This window comes from Panthera leo, chromosome A1 (assembly GCF_018350215.1).
Source record: "Panthera leo isolate Ple1 chromosome A1, P.leo_Ple1_pat1.1, whole genome shotgun sequence".
Classification (NCBI taxonomy): domain Eukaryota; kingdom Metazoa; phylum Chordata; class Mammalia; order Carnivora; family Felidae; genus Panthera; species Panthera leo.
In genome coordinates, this window is record NC_056679.1 from 109,755,492 (window position 1) to 109,777,386 (window position 21,895).

Here is a 21,895-nt window from a genome sequence, read left to right on the forward strand (position 1 = left end):
TAAAATAAATTAAGTGAAAAATATAGGTAATAAAGAGTATGTGCAACTTATGATCTCATGTGCCAATACTGAGTTATAGGGGGAGGAGGACAGAACTAAGGAGGAGACATTCTGAAAAGCTGTTAAGAGAGAAAATGTAAACTTTCTGGCCTACGGCTATTTTCTTCATATCTTTAAATAGTAATAAAGATTCCTATAACTATAGTTTAAGGTAAAACCGAGAAGTGGATATACAAATAAAGTTTGCTAACATTAAAAAGGAATATTCTCCATAGTTTCGTCTCTTTGCTTTAAGACCTCTAAAGACAATAAACTAAGCATCAAAAAGTTCCACATTTTTATATCCCAAAACTGATTACCAATGTAAATCTACCTTATTAAAGAAGTTACTGTTCTTGGCAAAACCATTTACTTTATTATAGAGCTATATGAGGAAGCCCAGACATTCATAAGGTTCCTGGCCTTACCACTCATTAATTCACGTAACCATCATCTCCTGGGATCACATTTAAATTCCCTAAGGCTATCATCCCCTCAAGTTCTTCTCAGAAACAAAAAGACAGGAGGTAGAGGGGGATTCTGTAACACACAGAAGATTTTCGTCCCAGACCTAAAGGCCCAGGAAGAATAAATACAGACGTAGGCAGAGAAGAACTACAATAAGTGACAATGACCCTTTCCCTTGCATATAGTGTAACTCTCACAGAACCAACTATCTTCATGAAAGATAGAGAAAGAGAGAGGAATGCTCTTGGGTTTATGAGGTGTCCATCAAACTGAATTCATGAACTCTGAACTTATTGCTTCAAGAAATACTTAGTCAATTTGATCTCCAATGATCTATAATTCTTCATTTTAAAAAATGTTGATTTATTTTGGGGGGAGGAACAGAGAGAGGGGGGAGAGAGAGAATCCTAAGCAGGATCCATGCTGTCAGCGCACAGCCTAAAGTGGGGTTCGATCCCACGAACTGTGAGATCATGACCTGAGCTGAAATCAAGAACCGGATGCTCAACGACTGAGCCACCCAGGTGCCTCTATAATTTTTCATTTTTTAAATGTACCAAGATTCAGTTTAACTCATTACAAACTGGGATAATAACTCATTACAAACTCAGATAATAAAAACTGGGATAAGACACGTGAACGAATTATAAAACCAATATATGATGTGACCATGAGAAATGAATGCTCAATTAACAGCTTAACATGAAAACCAAGAAGAAAAAAAATACTCACTTTGTTCTCCAGGGCCAAAATTGGACTGCTGAGATTCCTAAGGGACACAAAATTATATAGTGATATTAAGAGAAGGGTTCATTAGTAAAAAATGCTTTAAACTAAACTATTCAATTCCAGCTAATTCAATGAAAGATCCTGTTGAGTTCCTAAGAATGCATAAAAGAAAAAACACAAAGAATTTAATGATCCCATCTAATCAGCCTCAGCAATTGTTCTGGTCAGTAATGAACTCTCCCAGAGCTGAACACAAAAAACATCAAGCTACCTAATAGTCTACCTTTATTATTCATTTCTTTTCAGCAGCATCCATGGTCCTCATATCATAATTTAGAGCTTCGGGAAAGCAAATTATTTCCATTTAAGATTCTTGGTCTTAAAATGTTTAATTAAAAAAAAAGTAATACTAAAAACCTACACTAGAGTAAAAACAGCTGTACAACCTATATAGAGTCAAAAGATACCACTTTTATGAACTAAAAACCTCACACGGTCATTCACATGTCACTATATTGCCTTGCTTTTCCCACTCCCAATATTTTACACACAATTAGCAACTTGAGGAAAAGACTGTCATATACCACTCTGTAAGCCATACACTAGTACAATGTCTGGCACTCAGGAAGCACCAGTAAAAAGAAAGCCAAAATCTCACTGTCAGTGAAAGAAACATGCCTTTCCAAACTCAACTTTCATAATCAGAAAACCTTTTTCACACATGGAAATTGTGCATTTTTCTAGGTTAAGTCTTTGGAACACAACATTATTAAAATTGTGTTTAATTGTGTTTGGAACACAACATGTATTAAAATTACACAAACATCCCTAAAAGCCCACTTAAAAATGAGCAAAATCTTGCTTTAATGACAGAATTACCTGTGAAAGAGAAATCCACATAGTATGAGTGCTAAAATACAGTTTTGTTGTTAAAAATAATACTGTAAACCTACACCTATGGTCAAATGATTTTCAACAAGTATTCCAAGACCATCTATAAGGGAAATGACAGTCTTTTCAACAAATGGTGTTAGGACAACGGACTAGACATAAGCAAAAAAAATGAAGGTGGATGCTTACCTTAGCCAATATAAAAAAAAATAACTCAAAATGGATCAAAGAACTAAATGTAAGAGCTCAAACTACAAAACTCTTAGAAAACTTAGAGCCAAATCTTAATGACCTTGGATTTGGCAAAGAATTCTTACATATGACACCAAAAACATCAAAAACACAAAAGAAACAAATAGAGAAATTGGATTTCAGCAAAATTAAAAACTTTTGTACTTCAAAGGACAACTCTATCAAGAAAGTAAAAAAACAACCCACAGAATGGGAGAAAATATCTGCCAATTATGTATCTGATAAGAGACTGCTATCTACAATATATAAAGAGCTCTTACAATTCAATGATAAAAAGACAGCCCAATGAAAAAAATGTGCAAAGCATCTGAACAGACAATTCTACAAGGAAGATATAAAAATGGTTAATAAGCACATACAAATGGTCAATAAGCACATGAAAACATGTTGTCTGACATCGTTTCTCATGGGGAAAATGCAAATCAAACCCACAATGAGGTAATACTTCACACCTACTAGGATGACTAGGATCAAAAACAGATAACAGCAAGTATCGACAAGGATGCAGAGAAAAATGAAAGCCTAGTAGGAATGTAAACTGGCTCAGCTAGCTTTGGAAAACATTCTGGAAGTTCCTCAAATGATGAAGCATACAGTTGCCATTTGACTTTGCAATTCTACTCCTAGGTATATAACCAAGTGAAAAGAAACATTATGTCCACCCAGAAACTTCTACACAAATGTTTACAGCACCATTATTCACAAAAGCCCAAAGCTTAAAACAACTCAAATGTTCATCAGCTGATGAGTTTATAAGTAAAACGTGATATATAACCATACAATGGAATATTTGGCCACAAATAGAAATGAAGTACTGATATATTCTATAACTTGGAAGAACCTTGAAAACATTATCCTAAGTTAAAGAATCCTGCAAAAGACCACATATGGTATGATTCCATTTACATGAAATGTTCAGAAAAAAGGAAATCTATGGAGACAGAGTAGATGAGTGGTTTCATAGGGCTGAGAAGGAGACAGAGGGAAGTGGTAATAGATAAACAGGGCGTTTCTTTTTGAGATGATCAAAATGCTCTAAAATTCACCGTTTTGATGGCTCCGTAAGTCTGTAAATATATTCAAAACCATTAAATTGTACACTTTAAATGGGAGAAAAGCATGGCATGTGGATTATATTTCAATAAAGCTACTAAAAAACCTGCCAATAGAGCAGTGACCAAGGTCACTCCTGTGAATTATATTGCAGATACAAATAATCCTCCACCGCTTTCAACTGCCAATTATCTTATACTCATTTACCTGGTAAAGAGCCTAAATGTTAATAGCCCAAACTTTCAAGTAATCTCTCACTCCTTTCCCTAACACCTCTGACAATAGTCAGTCTACTGGTCTTCAAAGTCTAGTGGATTCTGTCCCCATAACATCTACTAAATGCACACCATCTCATCTTCATCTATGCTGCTAAGACTTCAGGTCCTCACATTTTTTCATCTACAAAGGCCATTTAATGGAACTTTCTAGCTCTAATCTTTCTCCTTCACTCAACTATAGTCTCCAGTCAACCTTTCTGAAGCCCAAACCCTAGTATGACTCATCACTACTTTATTTCGTAGGGCCTTCAATGGCTCTGTTTTTCCTAGGGATTAAACCCAAACTCTTGACACACACGATATCCATTCATATGTCTAAGTACTGGAAAACAAAGTGAAGAGGAAAAACACACAAAGGCCTTCTACTCATGGAGCTTAACACTTTTCTGAAAAATGTTAATGACTATCTCTGCAACTATTCATGTAAATAAAGGTAAAATGGCAATTGTAAGAAGTGCAATCAAAGGTAAATAACATACACAGTATTATCTAAGAGCTTATAATTTGTGTGTGTGGGAGAGAGGGAGAGAGGGAGAGGGAGAGAGAGAGAGAGAGAGAGAGAGAGCGAGCATGTGAATGAATGTGAGAAAGGGAGAAAGACAGAGACACACACACAGATCTAGCCAGGAAAATGAACAAAGGCTTCTCTGAGCAAGTACCGTTCAGGTTGGGATGTGAAGTGTAGGTAGGAAGTAAACTGGGAAAGGTTAGTGTACAGGGTAGAGAGAACAGCATGTAAAGGCCAGAAAAGATAGGGAGCACTGGTAGTGTAAAGGACTTAAAGGCAGTCCACAAGAGGAAAAAGTACAGAAGGGTAGTGAGAAATGAGACTCAAGAGAAATGAGACTCAAGACATGAAAACCTAGATCATATAGCACGCAGGCTTTATAGATTATATTAAAGAACATTTAATACACATAAACCACATCTGTTTAGTAAAATCTGAGGGGTGCCTGGGTGGCTCAGTCGGTTGAGCATCTGACTTTGGCTCAGGTCATGATCTCACGGTTTGTGAATTTGAGCCCCGTGTCAGTCTCTGTGCTGACAGTTAGAGCCTGGAGCCTGCTTTGGATTCTGTGTCTCATTCTCTCTCTGCCCCTCCCCGACTTGTGTCCTGTCTCTCAAAAATAAATAACTGTAAAAAAAAAAAAATTTTTTTTTTAAACTGGGGACTTGCAGGAGGGAGAGATGCAGGCCGAGGAAGGAGGCTGGGGGAAGGGGTATAACTCATTTTTATGTGAGGTAACTTATGTCATGAAACAACCAGTGAATTTTTTTGTTAGTGCAAAAAATACAAGCTTCTGTGTTAGTGTAAAAGATTCGGGAGTACTTTATGCCCCATTAAAAAAGGAGGAGGGAGGGAGATAAATTATTTACATTATACTTCAGGATTTATACTGTCTCTGTTATATCTTTCTTTGATGCACAAAAAAGTAGCTCTTCAAGTAATTTAATAACTGGAAAAGAATCTAACAAAAAGACGACTAGAATCACTGGCACTTCCACCCATCTCTATAGAGCTAACTTTGTACACTGAATGATTTATTCTAATATTTATTTCTTGAATCTTGAGCTTTGCTTTCTAAACCTGCCTCAACAGTGTTTCCTGATAAAGAAGTGCCTTTTAGTAGATTTGCTCTTTATTGGATTTCAGCCATTTTTAACTAGAGCAGAAAGACCAAGGTTTTGGACAAAGATATAGAACACTGGGAAAAATCTCAAAATAGGTTTATAATACAATTTTACTAAACCTCGATGTTTAAGGACTGAATTGAATTATTACACAACTCAAAATACCAGTGAGTATGAACCATGATGCTTTCATAGTTTCATTAGCAACTATCTCAAGGTATGTTATACACTCAAAAGCAAGATTAATGATATAAATGCATATTCAAACTACTGTTGATAATCCGATGTTTCCTTCTTTTCTGTTTATGGCATCTTTGTTCCTACTTTGTACAGCGGCAGATAAAGAGTTCATACCAGAAGAAGATAAATCTCAGCTGTGTCATGTTCTTGTTTGCTCACAAATGCATCTCACTGTTATTTTCACTCAGCACTTTCACTGCAGGTATATCTTTTAAGCCACTTGTGCATTAGTGAAGATTAGATGAATTAAAACCAGTTAATATACCGTGTAAATCACCTTAACTATGCACATTTAAAACTGTAATATAGTAGAGCCAGTAAGAGCAAATAAAGGAGAGCAAGTCTATCAACTTTTCCATAATGAGAAAACCTAAGCTTCTCTCGGAATACCTCAGAAATAAAATGTGACTAACTGCCATTCAGATCAAGAGAAGCAATACTACTTTGATTTTGTTTTTGTAGACTTAAAAATAGAGAAATTTAGGACTAAAAACAACTATAAAATTTTCATCCCCTTCTACCCAGTCCCCAATCTCCAATATACACACAATGTTGGAGCAAATGCTTTTCACTCTGAAGACCACTGACTTACCACAGTGGCAAGAATAAAGATGGAGAAAAATGAATGGAACTAAAATACATTAAAGGAGGCAAAATCATTAGGACTTGGTGATAGTTTAGAGGGTGTGACAGGGAAGGATGTGCCAAGCATAATTCTAACAAGGCTTTCCTAGCTTCACTAAGACAGGAAACAGGAAGAGGATCATGCTTGTTTCCTCTTTACTTTCCTTTCGGTTTGAACTAGCAGGGAGAATCATAAGTTCTCCCTGGAAGATGTCTCAAAGGCACCTGAAACTCAACATCTAAGAAGTGTCATGTATGTAACTAGATGTATGTATCTGGAATTCAAATACAGTCTGGAATTAAGATAAAAATTGTCATGAAGATAAAAATATGTGGAACACCGATGTGAAGAGGAACAGGGTACAAAGAGAAGACAATCTAGGTCTAAGCATGGAGTGTGTAACTGTGCATGCACTTAAACACTAATATGAATTTTTTTATTCTTTTTATTATTTTGTTTTCACAACGGAATATTGGGCAGCTTGAGGCAAAACACATTTCTTCTTTTGTATTCTCGTATAGCACCAAGCACAATGCCAGGAAAACGTAATGGTAGAGACAAAGACAGAGGAGAAAAAGGAGAAGCCAGAGAAGCAAAGTAACTCTGGATGAGCAACGTACAGTGGGAGATAAGGAGGAAATAGGCTAAAACAGTATTTTTTTTATTTAAAAAATTATTTTAAGTTTATTTATTTTGGGGAGACAGAGAAAGACAAAGCACGAGGTGGGGAGGGGCAGATAGAGAGGGAAACACAGAATCTGAAGCAGGCTCCAGGCTCTGAGCTGTTAGCACAGAGCCCGACATGGCGCTCGAACCCACCAACCATGAGATCATGACCTGAGTCGAAGACAGACGCTTAACCGACTGAGCCATCCAGGCGCCCCATAGGCTAAAACAATATTTAATGCTCATGAGAACCCTATGAAAATAAAGAAATAAAGAACATTAACTGGATTTACAAAATGGGCCACTAGTGGTCATAATGAAAATGGTTTTGGTGAGGTGTAAAAGCAAGATCAGACTAGGTTGAGGAGTAAGTGAAGGAAAGCATACAGACAGCAAATTTGAACCACTTTTTAAGTAAGTTTAACTCTAAAGAGGAGGACTGGATGGAGCATAACATGGAATAGAGGGATTTATTTGTTGTGCTGTTTTTAAATGGCACAGATCAAGGATGTTTAAGTGAATGATAAGGATTTAATAAATCAGCTCTCCAAATATGTTCCTAAACTCAACTTCTCCTCTACCACTAGCCACATGTGAACTGCTCTTTCACATCTGTTAATGAGTGTGAAATCTGCCCTCTTGGGTGCTCCTTACCTTCCTGTGCTTCTAGTACCCTTATACTTCTCCTTTAAAGCCCAGTTGGTGCCATCATCCTTAGGATGCCATCTCCAAATTCCGTAAGTATCAAAACTTTCTCCCTTTTCTGTCCTCTCGGTGGACCCAGTTCATATGGTTAACACACAAAGAATGAATACCTATTAAAGTTATGTAGGAAGCTTTAAACTGTTTTATACACAAAGGTGTATTCATTAAAAATTCAGAGACTGAGATGAACTATAAAAAAGCAAAACCTGACTTATAAAAGCAACTCAACCAAAGCAATCATCACTAAGTAGCTAACTGAAGTTATTTCAAACACATTACCTGAGTATTTATATCCAAATCCAGTAAACAAACATTTACTGAATGGCTATATATGCCAGGAACTATTCTAGGCATTGGCACATACTATTCTAATTGTGTTTGTTAAATACCAATCTTAGTTAGAACAAGGGTAACATCTCAATGATTCAATGCTAGGGACGCCCGGGTGGCTCAGTTGGTTGAGCGACAGACTCTTGATCTTGGCCAGGTCATGATCTCATGGTTCGTAAGTTCGAGCCCCGTGTCCACCTCATGCTGAAAGTGCAGAGCCTGCTTGAGATTCTCTCTCCTCTCTGTCTCTCCCAGCTCACATCCTCTCTCTCTATCAATAAAATAAACTTAAAAAAAAAAAAAAAAGATTCAATGCTATACCTCTGAAGTACTATCTATAATACTGCCAGGTAGTGTTTCAAACATATAGTAAATATGTGCAAGGTCAGTCAAAAGCTTTAGTATGCTTCAAACTATCATTGGAAAATCTACCAACCTAATTCCAACTACACCCATCTAATCTGCTTTCCTTCCTATGATAAAGAAAGACCTGACTGTGCTCTATTCTAAAGCTAATATCCTCCATCACAGCACTGAATCTCAACCTCTCTAATGGAGACTTCTTAAGGTTACCGGCTGTCTTTCCCATGTATCATTTGTTTTTCCTTTTTTACTAAAACATCATGATCAGCACAGATGATATATATGATATATAAAAAATCCTTATCTTATAAAAATACTCACCTGACAACATCACTATACCCTTCCTGGCACCATCACATTTCCCTGCTCCCTTTTACAATGTGTCAAAAGAAAATCTTTTATACGTTCATCATCTCCAATATCTTTTGGGCCTCTGAAATCATTCTTTTACCCTCAGCTTTCTAACTAAAAGTGTTTATATCAGCAATTAAAAAAATACATTGTCAAATCTCATACCTGGAACATAGTAAGAACTTAATAAATATATGCTTGACAAATAAACACATAAACATCAAATCTATAGACATGAAAGCCATAATGTCTGAGATCAAAAATATGTTAAATGGGATTAACAACAGATTAGACACTACAGAACAAAAGATTACTGAAACTGAAGATTTAGCAATAGAAACTACCCATAAATGAAACAACAAAAGATAAAAGATTTTAAAAAATGAACAGTGCATTCATGAGCTATGGAACAACTTCAAGAGGCCTAATATATATGTAAATGGAGTCCTAGAAGTGAAGGAGAAAAGGGGAAGAGGGAGTACAGAGAAATATCTTGAGAAAATAATGGCAAAAATTTCCCAAATGTAATAAAAACTATAAACCTAAAGTTTCAAGAAGCTAAAAGTCACCCCCGAGCACAAAAAAAAAGATGAAAAGACCCAAGACAACTCAAAAGTGAAGAGCTTAAAATCAGTGATAGAGACAAAAAGAATCTTAAAAGCAGCCAGAAGGAAAAAAAAGACACCTTATATACAAAGAAAAAAGGCAATAAAGGATATCTCATATACAATGCAATCCAGAAGACAACGGACAACAGTTATAACCTAGCATTCTATAATCAGCAAAAATACCTGAAGAAAAAAGGTAAAATAAAAATGTCAGATACACAAAAGCTGAAAGCATTCATCTATCACAAGCAGACAAGCATTAAAAGAAATGTTAAGGGGCGCCTGGGTGGCTCAGTCGGTAAAGCGTCCGACTTCAGCTCAGGTCATGATCTGACATTCCGTGAGTTCGAGCCCTGTGTCGGGCTCTGTGCTGACAGTTCAGAGCCTGCAACCTGCTTCAGATTCTGTGTCTCCCTCTCTCTCTGCCCCTCCCCTGCTCAAGCTCTGTCTCTGTCTCAAACATAAATAAAAACATTTTAAAAAATTTAAAAAAAAATGTTACAAGGGAGTCCTCCAGGGGCACCTGGGTGGCTCAGTAGTAGATTAAGTGGCTGACTCTTGATTTTTGGCTCAGGTAATGATCTCACAGTGGGTTTATGAGTTTGAGCCCCGTGTCTGGCTCTGCACTCAAAGTATGGAGCCTGCTTTGCATCTTCTGTCTCTCTGCCCCTCCCCTTCGCACACACTCTCTTTCTCTCAAAAATAAATAAATGTTAAAAAAAAATTATTAAAAAAATAAGCTACACTGGTTATATTAATATCAAAGTAAATTTTATAGCAAAGATTATCGTAAGAATTAAAAAGAGTCAGTTCCTAACGATAAAGGTTATCATTCATGTAGAATTAATAACAATCCCAAATGTTTATGCACCTAAAAAAAAAACTTCTTAAAAATATGAAGAAAGGAACAAGAGAAAATTCAAAATCATAAACTCAAACTTATTGGAGATTAACTATAAGTCTCAATAACTGATAGAACAAGTAGAATTAAAATGAGTAAGAAAATAGAAAACTGAATACTATAAACCAACTTGATATTGACATTTACAAAACACTCCAATGAACAACAGCAAAATATATATTCAAATGTACACAAGCATTTGCCAGAAGAATATATATATTATATATATAAATTATATATAAATTATAATAAATGTAAAAGGATTCCAGTCACACAAAGCATGTTCTCTGACCAAAATGGAATTAAGCCACAAGTAACAGAATATATTCTGTAACAGAAAATATACAGCAAAATCTCCAAATATTCAAAAACAAAATGACACTTCAAAATAATCCACGGAATAAAGAAGAAATCAAAAAGGAAATCAGAACACATTTTGACCTGAATAAAACTGAAAACACATTTCAGAATTTGTGGGACGCAAATAAAATGTTACATAGAGAGAAATTTATAGCACTAACAGCGTGCATTATAAAGTAAGAAAGATCTCACATCAATAACCTTAGCATCCTCTTTAAGAATATTTTTTAAAAGAAGTATAAATAAAATAAAATGAAAGCAGAACAAGAAAGTAATACAGATGACAATGGAAATCAATGCAACAAAAACCAAAACCAATGAAGGAGAAAAAGCAGATTTTTAGAAGATCAATACAACTGAAAAACCTCAAGCCAGAAGAAAAATAGAAGAATCAAATTACCAATAACAGGAATAAGAGAAGTGGCATCATAAGAGATATAAAAATTATAATAAAGAAATATTATCAAAAATCAAAACTTTATACCAATAAATTTAACAACTTTCATAATCAACAGATAAACTGAACAAGTTGCTTGAAAAAATACAAACTACCAAAACACATTCAAGAGAAACAGATAATATGAATAGCCCTAGATCTATTAGTAAATATAATATTGAGTTAAACACTATACTATAAACAAAACCCAAAACTCAAAGGGTTTCACTGGTGAATTCTAACAAACATGTAAGGAAGAAATAATACCAATTCTATACAAACTATTCCAGAAAATAGAGGAGGGAGTTATGTCCCATCTCATTCTATAAGGCTGGCATTACTCTGATACCAAAACCCAGCAAAGACATAATAAGAAAATAAAATGACAGACCAAAAACATAGATGTAAATTTTTTTTGTAAAAATTTTTTAAAATTTTTTGAAAATCAAATCGACATATAAAACAGGTAATATATAATAACCAAGTGAAGTTTCTACCAGGAAGGCAATACTGGTTTAAATTTTTAAAATTAATCAATGTAATTTACCATATCACAAACCAAAAAGGAAAATCATATGATTACATCAATAGATTCAAAGAAAGCATTCAACAAAATCCAAAATGCACTACTGATAAGAACACTCAGGCAAATGTGAATAGAAGGGAACCTCCTCAATTTAATAAATGACATCTGTGAAAATTCCACAGCTAAAATCATACTTAATGATGAAAGACTGAATACTTTCCCCTCTATAATGAAAAACAAGGCAAGAATGTTTACTCTAACCACTTCCAGTCAACACTTTATTAAAGGTTCTAGCCAGTGCAATAAAGCAAGAATAAGAAATGAGGCATCTGGTTTGAAACTAAAGTTGTAACAACACCCTTTATTCACACATGACATGATTGTCTAAATAAAAATTCTATGGTAGCTACAAAAATGCTACTAGAACTAAATACATTCATCAAGGTTTCAATATAAAAAATAAAATAATAAATGAAATGTATCTTTATAAACTAGCCAGGGAAAGCAGATACTGAAAAAAAATTTCCAAGTTTTTGTTTTAAGTGTATTTATTTTGGGGTGCTTGGGTGGCTCAGTCAGTTAAGTATTCGACTTCAGCTCAGGTCATGATCTCACAGTCTGTGAGTTCAAGTCCCACTTTGGGCTCTGTGCTGAAAGCTTAGAGCCTAGAGCCTGCTTCAGATTTTTTGCCTTTGTCTCTCTCTGCCCCTCCCCCACTCATGCTCTGTCTCTCTCTCTCTCTCTCTCAAAAATAAACATTAAAAGACAAATAAGTATATAAACTTAAAAAAATTTTTTTTTTTTAAGTTTATTTATTTTGAGAGAGACAGATGAGCAGGGGAGGGGCAAAGAGAGAAGGGGAGAGAGAGAACCACAAGCAGGCTCCTTGCCGTCAACGCAGAGCCTGACACAAGGATCAAATCCACAAACTGTGAGATCATGACCTGAGCAAAAACCAAGAGTCGGATACTTAACCAACTGAGTCACCCAGGGGCCCCACATATATCGAACATTTTTAAACAAAATACCATTTATAATAGTACTAAAAAATGAAATGATTAGAGGTAACTCTGATAGAAAGTGTGGAACACCTAGATATTGAAAACTATAAAATAACAACAAATTAAATTATACCTAGGTAAATAGAGAAGAAGATAAGTGCTATGGGCCAGAAGACTCAATACTGTTAAGATGGCAATTCTCCCCAGCTGATTCATAAACCCAATGCAATCTCTATCAAAACCCTAGAAGGCTTTTATGCTGAAAATAACAGGGTGGTTGTAAAATTCATACTAAAATGAAAGGACCTTGAAAAATCAAAATAATTTTGAAAAATGGTAATATGATTGGAGGATTTACATTACTATCGCTTTATATTATTCACGTCAGATAATCAAGACAGGTTGGTACTGATACCATGATAGACAAAGAGATTAATGAAATAGAATACAGTCAGAAATGCACCACATATATAGTTAAGTGCAAGTGCTAAGGCAATTCCATGCAGAGAAACAAGTTTTTTAAACACTGATGATGAAAATGGACAACTATACACAAAAAATAAACTTTCATCCATACCTGTACCATATACAAAAACTACTTTAAAATGAATCACAGACCTAAATGTAAAGCCCAAAACTATAAGAAGTTTAAAAAAATACATAGGAGAATGTGAGTTAGGGAAAATTTCTTAGACACCAAAAAACATGATCTGTAAACTAAGAAACTCATGAATTGGAACTCATCAATACTAGCAACTTCTCCTCTTCAAAAGATATAGTTAAGAGAATGAAAAAGGAAGCTACTTACTGGGGTTGGAGGGATGTACAAATCTCTTATCCGATAATGGACTTGAAGCCAGAAAACAGAAAACACTCTCAAACTCACTAAGAAGAGGACAACATCCAATAAAAGATGGGCAAAAGTTTTTTAAAGTGCACCAAGGAAGATATACAAATGACAAATAAGTACATGAAAAGATGCTCAATATCATTTGTCACTAGAGAAATATAAATTAAAACCACAATGAGGCGGCACTCCTACACAATTACTAACAGGCCCAAAATTTAAAAAGACTGGCCATAACAAGCATTGGTTAAATATGGGGAGCAACTGAAACTCTCATATATTGCTAGTAGGAATACAATATGGTTCAATCATTTTGGAAAACATTATGAGCTATTCTTAAAAGTTAAATGTATATTAACCATCTACTAAAAGGTATTTACTGATGAGAAATAAAAGCATGTGCCCATATAAAGATTTGTACACAAATTTTTACAGCAGCTTTATTTTTAACTAAAAACCAGAAATAGCCCAAATGTCCATCAGTAGATGAAAGGGTAAACAAACTGGTAAAATTATAAGACGTGAACACTACTTGGCAATAAAAAATAATGATTTTCATATGCAATACTATGGATGAATCTCAAAATAACTGTGCTGAAAGAAACCAGAACCAAAAAGAGTACATCTATTATTATTCTATTTATGTACAATTCTCAAAAATGCAAACTAATGTATAGCGACAGAAATCAGATTAGTGTTTGACTAGGGATGGGAAGGGTAGAGAGAGTACAAGGAAGAGAACATTGTAAAGGATCATAAGTAAACCTTTGGGGTATAGCAACAAAACAAAGGATAAAAACCATATGATCATTTCAACAGATTCAGAAAAAGCATTTGACAAAGTACAACATCCATTTATGGTAAAAATCTTCTGCAGGGGTGCCTGGGTGGCTCAATCAGTTAAGTGTCCAACTCTTGATTTTGGCTCAAGTCATGATCTCACAGTTCATGAGATCAAGCCCCATGTTGGACTCTGCACTGACAGAGGGAAGCCTGCTTGGGATTCAATCCCTTCCCTCTCTCTCTGCCCCTCGCTCACTTGTGATCACTCTCTCTCTCAAGATAAAGAAATAAACATTTAAAAAAAGAAATAAAAACCACAGTTAAAATATCTTCTACAAAGCAGGCTTAAGGGGGGCATACCTCAACATAATGGCCATATAGGAAAAACCCACAGCTAACATCACCCTCAATGGTAAGTTTTGTTTTTTTTTTTAACCTGTGTTGTGGTCCTTTATTATTTTTTTAATATAAAATTTATTGTCAAATTGGCTACCATACTCAATGGTAACTTTTAAAAACAAATTTTTTCCCCTAAGATCAGGAACAAGACAGAGATGTCCCCCCTCACCACTTTCATTCGACAGAGTACTAGAAGTCCTAGTCACAGCAATCAGACAAGAAAAAGAAATAAAACATATCCAAATTGGTAAGGAAGAATTAAAACTTTCATCATTTGAAGGATGACATGATATACAGAAAACCCTAAGACTCCACCAAAAAAACTACTAGATCTGATAAATGAATTCAGTAAGATCACAGGATACAAAATCAATACACAGAAATCTGTTGCATTTCTATACATTAATAACAAAGTCGCAGGAAGAGAAATTAAGAAAACAATTCCATTTACAGTTGCACCAAAAATAATAAAATACCTAGGAATAAACTTAACCAAGGACATGAAAGACATGTACTCTGAAAACTACAAAACACTGAGGAAAGACAACACCAACAAATGGTAAGATATTCCATGATCACGGATTCAGAGAACAAATACTGTTAAAATATCCATACTATCCAAAGCAATCTACAAATTGAATGCAATCCCTATCAAAATACTGATAGCATTTTCACAGAACTAAAACAAATAATCCTAAAATTTGTATGGAACTACAAAAGACCCCAAACAGCCACAACAATCTTGAAAAAGAACAAAACTAGAGGTATCACAACCCCAGGTTTCAAGATACACTACAAAGCTGTAGTAATCAAGACAGTGTGGCACTGGCACAAAAAAAGGCACATAGGTCAATGGAACAGAATAAAGAACCCAGAAATAAACCCATGATTATATGGTTAATTAATCTACAATGAAGGATCCAAGAATATGCAACGGGAAAAAAGTCTCATCAAAAAATGGTGCTGGCAAAACTGGACAGCTACATGCAAAAGAATGAAATTGGACCACTTTCACACCAATTTTGTGTATTTTAAATAAACTCAAAATGGATTAAAGCCCTAAATGTGAGACCTGAAACCATAAAAACCCAAGAAGAGAACACAGGCAGTAATATCCCTGACTCTGTCAGTCACAACATTTTTCTAGATATGTCTCCTAAGGCAAGGGCAACAAAAGTAAAAATAAACTACTAGGACTATATCAAAATAAAAAACTGCAAAGCAGAGGAAGCAATCAACAAAACAAAAAGACAACCTACTGAATGGGAGAAGACATCTGCAAATGACATATCTAATAAGGGATTAGTATCCAAAATATATAAAAAACTTATACAACTCAACACCAAAAAGCAAATAATCCAATTAAAAAATGGGCAAAAGACAGGAACATACATTTCTTCAAAGAAGACATACAGATAGCCCACAGACACATGAAAAGATGCTCAACATCAATCATCATCAGTAAAATGCAAACCAAAACCACAATGAGATATCATCTCATACCTGTCAGAATGGCTAAAATCCAAAACACAAGAGTTAAGATGGCAGAGAATGAGGGGGACCAGGATTGCCCTCATCCCTCAAACACAGCAGTACTGAGGTCAGAACACTTGGAACACCCATGAAATCAGTCTGTGGAGTGACAGAAAAATCTCCACAGGTAGATGGAGACAGCTTGGTGGGACAGATGTGCGTATATGCGAAATGGGGGAGATAAAACAACGTGGGCATGGAGGGGAGGGATCCCCCTGAGTGGAGAGAAAAAAGGGAGAGAAAGAGAAGATGTGGATTGCAGTACTGTTAGGACAAGAGAAAAACCTCTCCAGACTAGGGACTGGGGAAAGAGAAATACAGAGAGCACCAGTTTTACTTTGCAAACAGCCTTAGGAGCTAAAAATCGGAGGTTTCAAAAGACTTTCTCCAGACTGAGCTGCCGCCATGTGTGTGCATGCCTGGGGTAGACAGGAGCCAGTCCCAGGGGTGGTAGTGAAAAACACAAGAAACACATGGTGAGAATATGGAGAAAAGGGAACTCTTGTGTACTGCTGGTGGGAATGCAAACTGGTGCAGAGACTGTGGGAAGAATATGAAGGTTCCTCAAAAAATTAAAAAAAGAACTACCCTACGATTCAGTAATCACACTACTGGGTATTTACCCAGAGTACAAAAACATTAATTCAAAAAGATACACAACCCCCATGTATACTGCAGCATTACTTCCAACAGCCAAATCATGGAAGCGGCCCAAGTATCCATCAATAGATGAATGGATAAAGAACAGATGGTATACACATACAATGGAATATTACACAGCCATAAAAAAGAATGAAATCTTGCCATGTGAACAACATGGCTGGATCTAGAGAGTATAATGGTAATAAAGTCAGTCAGAGAAATATAAAATACCATATGATTTCACTCATATTTGTAATTTAAGAAAACAAATGAACAAAGAAGGGACAGACAAAAAAACCCCAGACTCTTAAATATGGAGAACAGATGCTTACTAGAGGTGGGATGGGTAGGAGGATGGGTGAAATATGTGAAAGGGATTAAGAGTAGACTTATCATAATGAGCACTGAGTAATGTAAAGAATTGTTGAATTACTATATGGTACATCTGAAACTAATATAATCCTATGTTAATTATACTGGAATTAAAAGAAAAATTTAGGGGTGCGTGGGTGGCCCAGTCAGTTGAGCATCCCACTTTGTCTCAGGTCGTGATCTCATGGCTCGTGGGTTCAAGCCCCGCGTCAGACTCTTGTGTTGAAAGCTTGGAGCCTGGAGTCAGCTTCGGATTCTGTGTCTCCCTCTCTCACTCTGTCCCTCCCCTGCTTGTGTACTCCCTCTTTCAAAAATAAATATAAACATTTTTTAAACGAATAAATAAACTAAAATTAAAATTAAAAAAATTTAAAGAGAAACATTTGAGGGTAACTGATCTATTAACTGTACTATGATGATGGTTTCACAGGTTTACATGTAAGTCAAAATATAAAATTTAATTTAAAATATGTGCTGTATATTGATATCATTAATCCTTAAAAAAATCATTTAACATACTCAGCTGTTTAAAAATTTTTTTTTTAATGTTTTATTTTATTTTTGAGACAGAGAGAGACAGAGCATGAATGGGGGAGGGTCAGAACGAGAGGGAGACACAGAATCTGAAGCAGGCTCCAGGCTCTGAGCTGTCAGCACAGAGCCCGACGCGGGGCTCGAACTCACGGACCGCGAGATCGTGACCTGAGCCGAAGTCGGACACTTAACCGACTGAGCCACCCAGGCGCCCCCATACTCAGCTGTTTAAAATGTAGGAAATAATAATGTATTGTGAAGTTTATAACATATAGCTAAGCAACATGTATTATAAAAGCAGAAAGAATAAAAAGAGGGAAATGAAGTTAAACTGTTGCAAGGCAACTAACCCGTATGTGAAATGACACACTGTTTTAAAATAATTGTGGTGTATGATGTTGTAAACCCTTGAGCAACCACACACACACATATACACAGGTCTAGAGAACTCACACTTCCCTGATTTCAAAATTTACTACACAACTATAGTAATCAAGACAGTGTGACACTGCCATAAGAACAGACAGATCAGTGAAAAAGAATGCAAGAGTACACAAAAATCCCTCACATTTATGGTCAATTTATTTTCCATAGGGTGCCAACATGATTCAATGGGCAAAGAACAGTCTTCTCAATAAATGGTGCAGGGACAACTGGATACGCACATGCAAAATAATGAAGTTGGACACTTATCTCACACCAAATATAAAAATTAACTCAAAATGATCAAAAACCTAAATATAAGAGGTAAAACTATAAATTCATATAAGAAAATATAGATGTCAATCTTCATTACTTTGAACTGTGCACTGGTTTCTTAGATATGACATCAAAAACACAAACAAAAACAACAACAAAAGATAAACTGGACTTCATCAAAATTAAAAGATTTTTGGGCTTTAAAAAACACCATCAAGATAGCAAAAAAGACAACCCACAGAATGGGAGAACATTTTTGCAAATCATACATCAGACAAGGGACTACACTCTAAGGTATACAAAAAACTCCGATGAATAATAAAAAGACAACCCAATTTAAAAATCAGCAAAATATGGGATACCTGGGTGGCTCAGTCGGTTAAGAGTCCAACTTCACTCAGGTCATGATCTCACAGTTCAAGAGTTCGAGCCCTGCATTGTGCTCTGTGCTGACAGCTCAGAGCCTGGAGCCTGCTTCAGATTCTGTGTCTCTGTCTCTCTCTGCACCTCCCCCACTTGCACTCTATCTTTCTCTCAAAAATAAATAAACATTAAAAATCAGCAAAATATCTAACAGATATCTCTCCAGATCAGATACACAAAGGCCCTAGAAGCCCATAAAAAGAGTCTCAACATTACTAGCCATCAGGGAAATTAATATCAAAACCACAAGGACAAACCACTTCACACCCACTTAAAATATCTAGAAGGGTAATAACAACTTTGCCAGGATTTGAAGAAACTGCAAGGCTCATACACTGCTGGTGGAAATATAAAATGTAGCAACCACTTTGGAAAAACATGAGGTAGTTCCTCAAAAGATTAAACACGGTTACAATATAACCCAGCAATTCTACTCCTAGGTATATAAAACCAAGTGAAAACAACTGAAAACATATGTCTACACAAGCATTTCTACACTCACGTTTATAGCAGCAATTTTCATAATAGCCAAAAAATGAAAACAACCCAAATGCCAAACAACTGATAAAAAGATAAACAAAATGTGATATATCCATAAAATGAAATATACATTTAGCCATAAAATGGAACAAAATAATGATATATAACATAAACAAATCATGCCAGATGTAAAAATATCTGGTCATAAAAGACCACATATTGTATACTTCAATTTATATGAAATGTCTAGAAGAGGCAAATGAATAGAGAAATAATGTAGAGTAGTGACTGCTTTGGGGTTAGGGTATGAGACTGGAGGATACAGAAGGGTAACTGCTAAGTAGTATAGGGTTTCTTTTGGTGGTGATGACAATGTTCTAAAATAATTGTGGTTATAGTTACATAACTACGAATATATTAAAAACCAGTTAACTGTATGTTTTAAATGAATTAACTGTATGGTATGTATGTTATGTACCTTAATAAAACTGTCACCTAAAAAAAAATTATGAATGGACTTGCATTCATAAGCCAGAACTATGAAATTAAGTTCAAAGTCTTTTGATAAACTCAAGCTTTAATTTTACAATTAAAAAAAAAAGTATACCTATTAAATAATTCCAGGTAGAATATTAAAAATAATTATTCAATCCAAAAGAACCTCAAAAAAAGAACAAAGAAAGAATTGTTGGGACAAATGGAAAACAAATAGCAAATAGTACATTTAACATTGTCAGGTACATTTAATCCCTACAATAAAAACAAAAAACAGAAAAAAAAAAACCCTACAATACCAATATCAATTACTACATTAAAAGGAAATGGTTTAAACACTCCAAGATTAAATGCTAGAGACGGGCAAACTAAAAAACCAAGACCCCAAATTATATGCTGACTATAAGAAACTCACTTCAGGGGCGCCTGGGTAGCTCAGTCAGTCAAGCATCCGACTCTTGATTTCAGCTCAGGTCATAATCTCAAGATTCAGGAGATGGAGCCTTACACTGCTATCAGCACAGAGCCCGCCTGGGATTCTCTCTCCCTCTTTCTCTCTCTCTCTCTGCCCCTTCCCTGCACATACACACCTGTGTGTGCACACACTCTCTCTCAAAATAAACATTTAAGAAAGTCATTTAAATATGAAGCCACCAATAGATTAAAAATAAAAGAATAGAAAACATTAAACCTTGTCAATAGTAAATTAAAAGAAAGCATGAATGGCTATATGAATCTCAGACAAAGTAGACTTCAGAACAAGTATTAATACCAGATATAAAAACCAACACCTCATGATGGAAAAAAAAAAAAGGGGGGGGATCAAATTATCAGAAAGATATAGCAATCCTAAATGTGTACATACCTAATAAACAAAGCTTCAAAACACATGAACCCAAAATGGATAAAACTCAAAGAGGAAACAGAAAAATCCATAAATACAGGTGCAGATGTCAACACTCTCCTTTCATTACTTGATAGAATAGAAAGTGAGTAAAAATGTAGATGACTAATCACTCTCAACTAACTTGATCTGATATATACAGAACATATTCTATATAGTGTACATAAAGGTCACCAAGAAAGATCCTATATAATGGCCATAAAACATTTAATAAATTTTTAAAAATTGGTATTATATAGCATATATTCTCTAACAAGAACATAAATAAATTAGAAAATTAGTAACAAAGGGTATGTGGAAAATCCTCAAATATTTGAAAATAAAACCACATGCTTCTAAATAACCCATGGATCAAGGAAGAAGTCACACAGGAATAAAGAAATATTATGCAATGAATGATAATACAAACAATATAACACAATTTGTGAGATACACCTTAAGTAGGGCTCAGAGGTAAACTGTAGTTTTAGAGAAAACAAGAAAGGTTTTACAATCTACTATCTAAGCCTTCATCTGAAAAAGTTAAAAGAAAAGTACTCCTGGAACCAGTATTGCACTGTATGTTACCTAACTGTAATTTAAATTAAAAAAGAAAATAAAATTAAAAAAAGAAGTTAAAAGAAAATGAAACTCACAATAAGTAGAATGAAGACAAGGAATAAACAAAGAAATAGAAAACTGAAAAAAGTAAACTATGGTTCTTGGAAATGATCAGTAAAACTCATAAACCTAGCTAGTTTAGTCAAGGAAAATGAAAAAAAGAGAGAAAATGCAAATCACCAATAAAGGGAAAAAATGACCACTAGAGATCCTAGAGGCATTAAAAGAATATTTATATTATTTACAAATAACTCTATTTCAATAAATTTGAGTACTTAGAGGAAACGGAAATTATAAAATTGACACAAGGAACAGAACATCTGAATAGCTCTTACATCTAATAAAAATTTTGAAATTATAATTTAAAACCTTCCAATAAAGACCACTATGGGCCCAGATGGCATCGCTGTTGAAGTGTATTAAAACATTCAAGGAAGAATTAATACTAAATTCCACAAACCAGTTCAGAATATAAAGATGAAGAGAACTTTTCCCTGTTCCTTTTAAAGAGCCAGCACTCCCAGATACCAAAATCAAATACAGACATTAAAGAAAACTACAAATAACACTCCCTACCTAGCTGGGCCACCACTCCCCCCCCACACACACCCCCACCCCCACGGCAAAAGATTTGAACTGGCACTTCCAAAAGAATAGTCAGTAAGCTCATAAAAAGAGGTTCAACATCATTAGTCATCAGGGAAATTACAAACTAAAACTAGTAGGAGAT

At 35.1% G+C, this 21,895-nt stretch overlaps 1 protein-coding gene across 5 annotated transcripts in view; it reads right to left on the reverse strand.

Annotated features, from left to right (window-relative positions):
- AFF4 (AF4/FMR2 family member 4) overlaps window positions 1-21,895 on the reverse strand; it is a 104,719-nt gene that overhangs the window by 24,729 nt on the left and 58,095 nt on the right. For all 5 annotated transcript variants that reach the window (XM_042934957.1, XM_042934951.1, XM_042934965.1 and 2 more), the window contains one exon: window positions 1,240-1,276. In XM_042934957.1, coding sequence (XP_042790891.1) covers window positions 1,240-1,276 — 37 coding nt within the window. The remainder of the gene's footprint in view (window positions 1-1,239; window positions 1,277-21,895) is intronic.